Source organism: Prenolepis imparis, unplaced genomic scaffold (genome assembly GCF_030444845.1).
Source record: "Prenolepis imparis isolate NDT839.2.m4 unplaced genomic scaffold, iyPreImpa1.0 SCAF_184, whole genome shotgun sequence".
NCBI classification, from domain to species: domain Eukaryota; kingdom Metazoa; phylum Arthropoda; class Insecta; order Hymenoptera; family Formicidae; genus Prenolepis; species Prenolepis imparis.
Window position 1 is genome coordinate 1 of NW_028141342.1, and position 13,148 is coordinate 13,148.

Consider the following 13,148-nt stretch of genomic DNA (forward strand, 5'->3'; position numbering starts at 1 on the left):
AAGCAGTGGTATCAACGCAGAGTACTTAATCAAATACATTTACTGTTATTATCTATTTCCTTTTCGACAATTTTCACTCTCCACTATAAAATTATATAACACTGGATAGTAACATTTTCTCTTAGGACCGCAAAACTAACGAATAATACTATGAAATGAACTAACGATGATCTTTATCATCCTTATCACAATTGTCATAATTGTACGTTTGCACATTCAGTTTTTCTGGGACGCTATATAAAACATACCATATCTTTCTTCAGATGAGACTTTTCCATTATTTCGAGCGGCGATGGCAGATACGTAAACAGTGGAAATCTCACGATGAGATAGCCCATGTACGACAATTGCACTAGACACATTTGACACAAATGACAGGCACATCCACGTCATATAAGTATTCATCAGTATGCTTCTAGCATCTTATTGCTGAAACAATGAAACAAACCATTCTTTTTAGTTTGGAGTTTAATGTCTCGAAAGAATGCGCAATCTTTGAAATGTGTATACAGAACCGTGTATACAGAATTAAGACCTATAAGACAGTAATAGATAGTTATTAATAAATATATTTAACGTAAACCCTAACCTGCGTTGAATTATTTTGCCGTCGTTTCTCATTCTCAAATCTGTGTTTTGCGTGTCGGAACCAATCTTTACATTTTATTTCAAAATCTTTCTCCGTGACGCAAGGGAATGTTTTCCTGACAACTTCTGCAACAAACAAACCACAGTTTTTATAAATGTTTTATTTTCAGTGTACTTTCATACTATTTCTATTGATAGAAATGCGTCTTCGCGATATCATATTTGCAGTAAACGAAAAAAATTGTTTTCAAAAAAATTTAATTTTTAGAATATTTAATTGCCAGAATGTTTAATAAATAACCTGATCTATTTATTTAAAAATTTTAATATTTATTGATATTTCAATATCCAAATTATGTTTGATAAACACTATTTGAACTTACTAAACATTAATTTCATTATTTCCAATTGATTAAGTTTTCGTTTTCCCTTTCCTCCTACCCAACTGTATAAACTAGCAACTTCATTTGTAAAAATATATAAAAGCATTCGTTTAGACATTTCTTCATAGGTACTTCCACCAATAGCTGCCAATATATTAAACTGAAAATTTTTAAAGCATGTACAAAATGAATGATATATGTTAAAAATGAATATATATATATATATATATATATATATATATATGTTAATATGTATATATATCACTTTACGTAACTCACCATACGTTCTTTTGAATTTTCCTCGTTTGAAGAAAGCGTACTCTGTAAAGATTCCATTTCTTCTATAGTTTTCAGAGGGAAAGACAATTTGCTTAATTCATCATCATTTGACATAGGGCTAAGACATTCTGGTGTCAGATTGCCACCATTTGAATTTATTTTAGTCGATAAAAGTTGATGTTGCTCAACAAGATTATTTATGTCAAATTTTATGTCTGCTAACATTCTCTCAATACGTTGGAGATAATCTAAGAATAACACAAATATATATAAATATAAAAATAAATTATACATATATATATATATACAGGGTGTCCGGTGGTTCGCGTAAAACCTTTCGTGGGCAGGTAGAGTGGGTCAAACCGAGTAGAAAACTACTCTACCATTTTGCGAAATTCGCAATAATTAATGAGATATTAATTAATAAAGATCGGCATAAAAATACGCGCGCCTACAAGCGCGCGGCGAGAAGAGACAGCCCAATGTTACGTTACTATGCACGCAGCGAGAAGAGACAGCCTAATGTTTTACGGTTACTAGGCACGCGACGAAATTTTTTTATGTATTGCGCTTAGCAACTGTAATATTGAACTGTCTCTTCTTGCTGCATGCATAGCGACCACGTAACACTGGGCTGTCTCTTCTCGCCGCGCGCTTGTAGGCGCGCGTATTGGTTGATCTTTATTAATTAATATCTCATTAATTATTGCGAATTTCGCAAAATGATAGAGTACTTTTCTACTCGATTTGACCCACTCTACCTGCCCATGAAAGGTTTTACGCGAACCACCGGACACCCTGTATATATTATACATTGAGATATAAAATTATGTTCTTACTTTTAATTCCAATATATTCATCTCCTTTTAGTGTATTGTCGTGTGTATCTGAAAGAATATAAAAATTATATTATCAGTGTATATACAAATATTTATAAGATATTACAAAACAGATTTAAAATAAAAAATAATCATCTAAATAATTGCTAACAGACATCTTGTCTAAAAATGTACGATATCGAATTGTCTTACTTTTAATTGTAGTATATTCCTCATTTTCTTTTTGTGTTTCATTGTGTGCATCTCCTTTGTATGTATCTGAAAGAATATATAAAATTGTATTATGAATGTACATACATAAATTTATACGATCTTATAATACAGAAAATTGTTGAAAGTATTAAATGATCAACTAAAGATGAATTGTCTTACTTTTAATACATTCTTTAGCTTCTTTTTGTGTAATATGTTTGCTTGAATCCCCTTTGTACGTATCTAAAAGAATATATAAAATTGTAAAAGTGTAAAAAAACATGTATATATATATATATATACATATATATTTAAGACCTTTTACAATATAGAATAAGATTATTGAGAAAATATGAGACAATATTAATATCGTGATAATTGGACGTATTTTGATATACACTGCTAGTACTAAAAATCTATAATATACGTTATACGTAATGTAAACTATAAATTTTCAATACTAACAGTGTATATCAATGCCCTATATTTATGGTTTATCAAAATTCAAAATATTCTTTAAATATGTTATTGCTCGACTATAAAGACAGATTCAAATGGTTCTTTTTTTTTAAATTTTTTTCAATGCAAACCATATTTACTGATCTCAAACATATCTCAAATATATCTCAAAAGACACGCGTGATAAAAACAATTTTAATATTACTTGTATAAACTCTAGGCGCTTTTGGATATGCTGGTAAGCATGATGGATTGCTATCATCACTTTCATCATCGGTATCGCTTTCATCATCAGTCTCAATCTGTTTTCTAGCTCTGACTTTTCTTTGTGTTTTATCATCAATATCAGTATTAACGTCGGAATTCATTTCAGCCTTTTTTACTTTACTGCGTGCTTCATTGTAGGAATCTAAAAATGATATATTATAATGATTTTTATAAACAATAGGTTTTTCATAATAGTTTGCAAACAAGACAGACAGTAAATTAAGAACTCTTGTGATACTTACCATATACACCAAATATTCGTTTAATTGGATACGTGAACCAATTGTCTTGAGGAGGTTGCCGTTTTTTTATTGCTTTAATAATATCATGATCTGTTTTATAATTAGGATACGAACATTTCTTGTCTTTTTGTATCCAATTATCAGGTACTACTTGTATTCCATCCTCAAATTCTAGTAAATGGAATAGATTGTTCGGAAGAGCCATCTTCCAAATTAAATATATTAAATCTGAAAGATAAAAATGTATAAAATGTATGCAATGTATACAATATACATATCAACGAGAAAAAGAATAGATATACGTACATTATGCAACAATGGTAGAAGTACAAATAATGTATCAGAAATGTTGAATTTTACATATTTTATTTTCAGAGAAGTTAAAGGCCAGACCGATAAATGTTCATATCCTGTCGATTTATATATTCCTAACAAGGAGGAATTACATGGTTCGGTATATAAATCACTTAAATTGATAAATTTTCGACCAATAATGAAAAGATCATTAACAGCATTACTGACAATATTTTCTATGATAACAATCGAACCATCGTTTAAACCACAGCAATTATTTGGATTATGAATAGATAGGGTAAAATCTGCTCTTGAAAATGTTGAATATCGAGGACCATTCATTCCAGGCAACACTGGGCCCGCATTGTGTATTCCATGTACACCCATTTTTCTATGTTTTTTTTCAAACGATAAGCAATGTTCCAATTCTGTCAAACGATTGTGAATTTGTTGTAAAGGACGTTCAGCTTTTCTAAGATATTGTTTTATTTTTTTTAAATAATTTTCATATCGAAAAGCGCTGAATGTATCCAGGGGTCCAAATTTTCTAACATCTTCTGCCAAATGAATAAGTGCATGTATATTGTAAGATGCATAATGTGATCCATATAAGATTATAAATGACTGCACAAAGTGTTGTAGTAAAGACTCCGCATAAGTAATATGTAAAAGATCTGGAGAACACGATAGTGCACACATAGCCGAATGGCTACGTGTAATGTTAAAAAATTATTGTAGACATCTTTTTTCATATAATTTTTCAAAACAATGGGACCAGTATATAAAAGAAAAAGTCTGAATTCTGTGGCTTTCCATAAGCTCAAAAAATTTAATTCCCGTGGTCTACGGGCAAATTCTACGGGTATCGATGATCGCATTTCAATAGACAATCTGAAAATACTGCTTATTGATTGTGCCGGCAGTCGAACATTTAATGGTCCGGATAACCAAAGATTCAAAATTTTCTTGACCACACCAATGCAAACCAAGTGCATATAATCCAATGGGATGTGACTTATCATTCCAAAATTCGGTATATCTGATAAAATACTCGACCCAGTGTGATGTTCTATCTGTCTTTGTATAAGGAAACTTTCATTTGTCCGACTAGTACAATTTATATCTGGGAAACACATTCTCCCACTAATATATTCACCTTCAGTTGTACATTTTGGACAACTAAAGTAACCGGTATGTCCTTTTGTGACAGTTACAAAAGATTTTGCGGGTGCATCAGCAATTAATGAATCTATGGATACACGTATAGATTTTCCTTTATACTCAAGTCCTTCAGCTAGAATTTTTGCTTCATCCACAAAATCACGCAAAAATTCATTACAATCATACGGTTTCTTGGAACCATAGTAACAACCTATGATAAAAATATCAGAAAGGTTGGGTCTCACCGAGCCTAAAATAGGCCACAATTGATTAGTAGAGGATTTTGAAATTGGCAATCCATCTATACTGATTTGTACTGAAACTGAATCAACATCATCTTGACTTTTTTGTAGAAACTACACCAGCCGCTCCACCGACCAGAGATCCGAGCGCACCCAACATTGGTAGAATCGGTAATACACCCCCACGTTTCGCTACCGGAAGTATTCGTTTCTTCGCCATCTTTTTCTTCGTCTTCATCTTTGTCGTCTTCAGGCCCATACCGAACTTCGTCTTGGCTTTCATCGCTGCCCAGACAGCTGTGGCGGCGGCTCTCTCACCGAGAGTCGAATCTCTCGCAACGATGCGAGTTTGCGCTTCTTTGGCGAGTATCCTATCTGCCGCGTGTCTCTCGATGAGATCGTTGCTTCGAGAGTACGCTATATCGTGTTCACGGCACGCCGCGTCCAATGGGTTGATACCTCGATCGCCTCTGGCTAATCGCTTTTGTAGTCGCGTGCCCGGACCGCAAAACTGATAGCCGGGGATATGGAATTCGATCGGAAGTGCGTTTATCGCCTGATTTAATAGGCCTCTACCTATTTTCGTTGACATTCGCTGCAATCTTTTATCATCGGTGCTGGACCGTCAATGTGCGTTCGCTGCCACGGTCGATTGTAATGTTCGAAACAGCGGCGATAAGTTTGAACCTCCAAATCCGCCTTTATATGTTCCGGAAGCTTGTCCCACACGCAGTGAACGTAATTGCCGCACATTCGCAATAAAACTGTTTTCGACACAAATTGTAGCTGTTCGGCGCTCAAATTACAAATATCGTAAGGGCTTGATAGCAAGACAAACATTTTTTCGTTACTGAGCAATTCGCAGTTCCGCACAGCTATAAATAGGCAGACGTTCGATCCAGTCAGGAGTGTGAACATGAATTTCGTGCGACAACTTTTCGCGATACGCGTGACGAATTACGACGCCAGATTACGATCGATGGGGGACAACGCGGAGATGCGTAGACACGGTACGATACTGCCGACTACTATACGCGCGATCGTTTGCGGCCCCTCGAATTGCGGTAAAACTAACGTGTTGATTAGTTTGATAGAAAGCCCGCACGGCGTCCGCTTTGAAAACGTGTACGTGTACTCAAAGTCGCTGCAACAGCTAAAATATCGGTATCTGGAGAATTTGTTGACGTCGATCGATGAAATCGGCTATTTTACATTCTCCAATAACAGTGACGTCATTCCACCGAGCGAAGCATGTCCAAACTCGATTTTCGTTTTCGATGACGTGGCGTGTGACAAACAAAATACGATAAGAGAGTACTTTTCAATGGGACGCCACTCGAACGTCGACTGCTTCTATCTCTGTCAGACATACGCAAGAATACCGAAACATCTTATACGCGACAACGCAAACCTGCTAATCATGTTTAAACAGGACGGTACCAACTTGAAACATGTGTACAACGATCACGTGAATACCGACATGTCATATGAGGATTTCAGTGAATTATGTCGTACTTGTTGGCAGCAAAAGCATGGATTTCTAGTGATAGATAAGGATAGCTCGCTTACGAACGGCCGATACAGAAACGGATTTAACGTGTTCGCGATACCGCAAAACAATTAGTCGTTGCCGATGTTCTGTCGAGAGAGGTGAAACACGAGCGTTCGACACTCTACCGACATGGCTGAGAACGATAATATTCGCGAACGTGAAAAGATAGCGAAGGAGATTGCGAAAACGAGTGAAGCAATCCGCAAGAAACATCGCGCTTTGAAGACCGGTAAGATCGATGACGATATCGCGGTCAAGACCCATTTTAGACCTATTATTGAGCCGCTACAAAAGATTGTCGACAACTCGATCGCGGTGAAAAACGAGCCGGAAAGTACCGCAAAGATTAAAATCTTACCCATCAAGCGGTACAAGGAGGAGGAGGAGGAGAAGGATGATGCGACACCGAAAAAGAGGAAACGGTCAAACCCGAATCGCTCATCGACACCGCGTACATCGAATGCTTTATTGGATGAACCGATAAGCTCTACACCGTTCGCAACAACGAGAATCGTACAACCTATGATACCCGAAACACTCGCAAACGAAAATGTTTTCGAAACCTTGGGCAGCACGCTCGAAACATCGTTTGTTCGAAACACATTACAAACGCTGGAAGGTCAAGAAATGTTGCGACAGCACTTGGGACCACTGGGACAAGAGTACATGAGCACTCTCCTCGGTGGCGACAAAGAAAGGAAAATCGATCACGTGTACGGTGTCTATTTCGACAAGGATGAAATGCGTCTCGGTAACAAACGATTCGACATTGACAAACATGACTCTATAATTATAGACGAAGTGAAGTACATTGGTACACCAGGATTATACGAATTGATCTTCAAGAGAATTCCCGATGATGACATTTACACGGAGGATGATATGTATAAGTACAAGAGCATATTATTGGCGACGAACGCACATAAACGCAATTATGACACACAAGGCCAATTACGAAGCAACAGGGGATACAAGTACAAACATATAATCGCACCATTGATATCGATTGAAAAGAAAAAATCTGGAAAGGGAGTATTCATGCCTCACGCGATGGCACTAACCGACAATAAAATCGATTACATACACTGGGATGACCCCAACGAGCTAGTGGATCGGGTACGATTGCTGGACGCTTCGCGCCGAGCTGGCCACAACGCTCACGACAATGAGATCCTGTCGATCATCGAGGAACTTCGCGAAGCAGGCATTATTATAAATTGAATGGTGTCTCGACAAATCTAATCAGTCGATCAGCGTCACTTGTATCGGGAGAAAAAAAAAAAAAAATGCCTATCAACAAATTTGGATTATTCGAACCAAGAAATGATGCAACCGGCACAAGCGATCATTGGGATAGATTGATGAAAAGTTACGTGCGCGGAAACGCTCTGTGTCGTGTCGCTACAGACTATGATGCAAGATCGCGCAAGATTCGTCGTGTAGCGCAACCTGAAGCTGACACTAATGCCGTCAACAAACTGTATGTGGAATCCTGCGTTAAAAGATTGATGAATCAACAGAAAGAATCAGATGAGAAGCTGACTTCGTTCGAGAAGGATGTGCGGGCAATACAGATTGTGATAAACGAACTTCAACGCGCGGCTAACGCTAACTCAGAAACGGCTATCAACCTGAATGAGCAGCAGTGTATATGTTCGATAACCTTCGAGTCCAATCAGCGAATGGTGCTAGATTTTTTGTTACGTTCATAGATGACAGTTCAAGGTGGTGTGAGGTGTACTTCCTTAAGCAGAAAAGCGGTGTATGCAATGCATTCAAGCATTACAAAAGCTTCGTTGAGCGACAGACTGGGAAGAGCATTAAGGCATTGCAATCGGACAATGGTAGGGAATATCTCAACAGCGAAATGAGTTCTCTATTGGCGAATCACGGGATTGAGCAACGATTGACAGTAGCTCGCACCCCTCAACAGAATGGGGTTGCCGAGCGCATGAACCGAACTCTCCTAGATATGTCGCGATGTTTGATGCTACAGTCTGGACTGTCCTCAATGTTCTGGGCGGATGCGGTCGCTACCGCTTGCCATATACGGAATCGCTGTCCATCCAGTAGCCTGGGAGGCTTTACCCCCTACGAGAAGTGGACTGGCGAGTCGCCGAAACTTGAACACCTCAGGACGTTCGGGGCAAAGGTATTTGTTCTCGACAAGGACCCAGCGAAGGACAAATTCGTCGCGGTACGGCGCAGGAAAGGCCGCGGGTGGTGCGGTCTCATTAGCGACGGTTGAGCAAAAATTCGGAAAGCATTCGGCTGGAGAGCCGCCACCGGTCCGTTTATTCGAAGGACGGAGGAGAACGATCCGTAGGATTTAATCGGCGATCGCGTATGTGCGTGTGCCATGGATTGAAAGATGGCGAATGAATAAAAAGCTCCGCAATTACGAGTAAATTGGAAACCGTGCGAGCCACCCGTATATCGGTTCCGCTAGATATCGCGCGCTAATCACGATCTCGCCTAATTCACGATCATAGAGGAAGTGCGCGTACGTTAATGTCAAGATTTGCACTTATTAAAGACGCTTATTCGAGAAAAAGCGCGTGATAAAGTACAATTTTACGATAGATCGTAAAATTGTGATTTGAAACGGTATAATGGTGCATTGATTGCACGACGTCATAATTTTCATCGCGTTATCTTTAATCGCTCTTATTTTTACGTTCCGATCGCTTTGGTAGAACGTTTTCTTTGATCAGATATCGCTGTTTGAAAATGAATGAATATCACCGGCCGGGCAAGTATATAAGCGTTGTCTTTTATCGAATAAAATCGCGTCTTTATATTCGCGCTTTCCAGCGAACAAAATATTAACGTTTGATCAGAGTTACACCCGAGATCAAAGCTATCTCAATTTGCTAGAATATTTTCTAGAGTTTGATTATACACATTCTGTGTTATATAAAAGAATAATCTCTATTGGTCCTCTGGCAATATCGATTTTTATCGCGACAAGAGAGGGAAACGATCCCTCACAGATTTTATGTAATGTAATGTAACGAAACAATACGACGCGGCGCTTTGACCGCTTCTGTACGTAAATCTAATTAAACGCGTTAATTCATTGCAACAACGAGTCGCTGATCCATCAACTAAATAATACGTGTCACGTGACCGTGTCACAAATCGTCGCGGCACAATGTGGTATGCACATCCAGGCCATTAACATTGTCCTGTTGCTTTCGTGAGTGCGTGAGAAGCGACCCTAATTCTGTCAATCCTGAGGGTGGCCTCCGGTACGGATGGTCGTGGTGTACCGGCGATGTTAACTCGTAATTCTCATCGATTCCGGTGTAAATATACCCGGGGGCATGTATACCTGGCCGTGCAGGATTTCCGTTACGCTAGATATACCGGGCGCAATACACACACACACACACACACACATACACACATACAAACAAATCGCCGAGAAACAGTCGGACGTACAAAGGGAGATGAAACGTGCGTACACGCGACAATTGAAACACAAAATGCGGTTCGGGGGTGAGTCGATAACCTCTCGCCTCCTCTCCCTCCTTCCCACCCCTCGAAGAATTAATAGCTTCGAGTATCGAGTACTACCCTCGATATCGTTCGATTCTCTCCGGTTTTGCGACCGAAAAGTACGTATTGGAAACACGGCGCGCATTGCAATGTCGGTGACTCGTTTTTTCCTGCACGGAATTAGCGAACACGAACCTGACGCACATACGAACCTTGATACTACTTGTCTCGAAAAGGAGAAAAGAACAAGTTTTCGCTTGGTCGACTACAGGCGCGATCTCGTATGCACTTGTGCATGCGTTAAAGATGATTATACGTAGATGCACTCGTCTATTGATTTCGAAATATAATATTGCAAAAAGAGACACAGCTAAAGTTTCGTGAAAAGCAACGTCCTAGATTTTCAATTTTAATTATATCGCGTTTCTCGACCTTTTACTATATACATATAAATGCATATACATATATATAAAACAAGGTTTCGTCAATTGCATGAAGAGTTTTTCCACCAGTGAACGGTTGCGTTGTTAATCGCATCCGCACTTGTAACATATGATCAGGCGCATCTCACGAGCGGCAATCAGCGTGATAGCCTGCCAAGCTCACGGCTAGTCCTCGATCCGTGATCCCAATCGAGGGTGTGCGCATATACCACGTAGAGTATACGCATAACGCCCGTTATTGGACATGGATGGTTTCGGTGGATTTCGATGAATTAGCTGTAGGATATGACGCAAACGCGCGCCGCCATTGTACAATGTCCACTTGCGGATATGTATCGGCTGTATCTCGGTTGTATGGCCCCTTGCAAAGCTCCATTCAAAACGTTTGCGATACCCTTGTAGCTCCAACCAGCGTGCATACGATATCCAATACCTTGTATCTAATACCACGTGCAGGAAGCGTGCTCAAAGAGACGGTTTCACCGAGGAACGACAACGAATTAGTCATCGAACGTAACAAGATCGCCTTTAAGGCTTTGTGCTAGTCACTGCATGTTAGAATTATAACGTCAGAAACGAGGAATTACGTGGAATTTCCTCTTCTACATATATAATATACATACATGCAAACAGAGATTAAATCATTCGCGCGCGTGCGTTTGCTAATATATCACCATTTATATTTAATATAAAGTACAACTATAAAATTTAATTGCAAAAAATTGATTGTGTAATTTTTCTCTAAAATATTATGCAAATTTTGTGTATATAATTTTTCAACAGTAGTAATACTATGCCGGTTCTAACCCATGGGGCTCCGAGGGGGGTGCGGGGCGCGGGGGTTCTCCACTGCGAGGGGTATGACGTCACGCGGGGCGGGGGTATCTCGGTGGCGCGGGGGCTGACGTCACGCGGGTAGAGGGGGATGTTTCGACAAAGGAGGGGGAGTTTTCTGAGTGCAATATTTGTAGATGGTATCTTTACGACTTTTTTATGAGGGTTCTTAGACATTTTCCCCAAAAAGGTATAGAACAAGCGCCGATGATTGACAATTTTGTATCCTCGTTAATATAATTTTATTATGGAAGCGCCGATGTCCGGCTGCTCGAACTTGTCAACGGAGTGTTCTAGCATTTTTATTCAAAATTTTACCCTACTTCTACTTAATACTGGATTTTAGTACTTTATTACACTTAGGATTAACATAATTTTTCATATAATATTAAAAAAATTTTTGGTAAAATAAATTATTTTTGTTTTTTATTAAAAAAATGAATAGTCTGTAAACTGCCTTTTCTATAAAGAATAATTCGGTTAAAAGGTAGAATTGAGGACTTGCGAAAAAATTGTATATAATTTTGATAATTTTCTTTTTTACAACACAAAATTAATGAAAAACTACTAGTAAGTGTAAAATCTATAAAATACAAGCATTAAATAAAATGATATATGTCGCTTTAGTTAAATAAATAGTTGACCTGGTAAGTGCCAATCCGTATAAATTTTAAAATATTGCCAAAATTACTGCCTTTTTTTGACGAAAAAATATTCCAGACAGAATTTACTACGCTATTATCCACAAATATCATGTTTTTAGAAAACGTCCTGAAAACTGCCTTTGGACGTACATATATATATATATATATATATATATATATATATATATAATATAGGTCATTAACTTTATTTGGACATTTTATAATTTTCGCAAAAATAATAAAACTTTTAATTTATATATATTATTTGTTTGGCGCTCACCAATTGTTCGTGTCGTATGTTAGTTTGTCTATTATTGTTATCGCGCTAGTTATATTTTCTTTCACATGTTTGTCGTTTCGAATGCTTATTGTAAATTATTTTGACTTTATTGTATTGCCGATGGATAGCGAATCGGAGCCCAAAGGTAATCGATTAACTAAACGGTGCTGCCATCGCTATCCATCGATCCAAATTATTGAGTGTGGGAGCACACTACTCGCTTGCCGTGCCTTACAGGAAGAAGGCTCGGACACTTGCTCACGAGATCCGCTCCGGAACACTTGTTCGAATACTGGCTCAGTATCTATACGACTGGTTGTTCATACCTCACTGGAAGAGAGGAGACTTCATCCCTTTGCAGGAGTTGAAATTGCATGGATGGAAGGAACTGCATTCGGCACGCTTATCTCTCTCTCTCTCTCTCTCTCTTACTTACACTGCTTTATCGCTTAACGCTCACTGCATGCTGCACGGAAAAGCTGTGGAGGATCTGCTTGAGAAGCACGAGGCACGCATCGCACGGTGAGTCGCTTACCTTTGCTCATTAATCGCATATGTATTGGTTTAATCTCGCTATCCACGCGGCTTTGCGTAATTATCGTTTTATGTAAAGCATTCGCGTCGCTTTCGTATCGTTTCGTCTCATAAAACGTTCGCTATCATTCGCAAGATTCGCAAAGGGGAGAATTGTAGATACCCTCCCCTAACATTATTATTATGGAATATTTTATAACGCATTCTCTACAGCAGTATATGTTAAGGCTGGTTTCTCATGCTCTGTATATTGCGTGCGCATGCACTAGAGAGAGTTTTTTTTGTTCGCAAGGTGGCAACCATGCTTTTCTTCTTTTCTTGTTTTGCTACGTTGTCACCACTATCTCTCACTGTATCATTTTTGTGTGGACGAGCGTTACGTACTTTCAGAAGAAGAATAAATTTATACTATCA

General features: G+C 38.6%; 1 protein-coding gene across 2 annotated transcripts; it reads right to left on the reverse strand.

Annotated features, from left to right (window-relative positions):
* Nucleotides 1-418: 418 nt before the first annotated feature.
* On the reverse strand, nucleotides 419-4,217 carry LOC145947911 (uncharacterized). 2 transcript variants are annotated; one of them, XM_083057675.1, is made up of 10 exons: nucleotides 3,556-4,217; nucleotides 3,250-3,477; nucleotides 2,946-3,149; nucleotides 2,462-2,524; nucleotides 2,282-2,347; nucleotides 2,090-2,137; nucleotides 1,251-1,476; nucleotides 972-1,131; nucleotides 590-714; nucleotides 419-429 (listed from the first exon to the last, which is right to left on the reverse strand). In XM_083057675.1, exons 2-7 carry the CDS (start codon nucleotides 3,452-3,454, stop codon nucleotides 1,469-1,471), a joined length of 594 nt encoding a protein of 197 aa, XP_082913801.1. In that variant the 5' UTR covers nucleotides 3,455-3,477; nucleotides 3,556-4,217; the 3' UTR covers nucleotides 419-429; nucleotides 590-714; nucleotides 972-1,131; nucleotides 1,251-1,468. The 2 variants fall into 2 exon arrangements, with proteins under 2 accessions (XP_082913801.1, XP_082913802.1); XM_083057676.1 differs by lacking the exon at nucleotides 972-1,131.
* Between the last annotated feature and the right edge of the window lie 8,931 nt (nucleotides 4,218-13,148).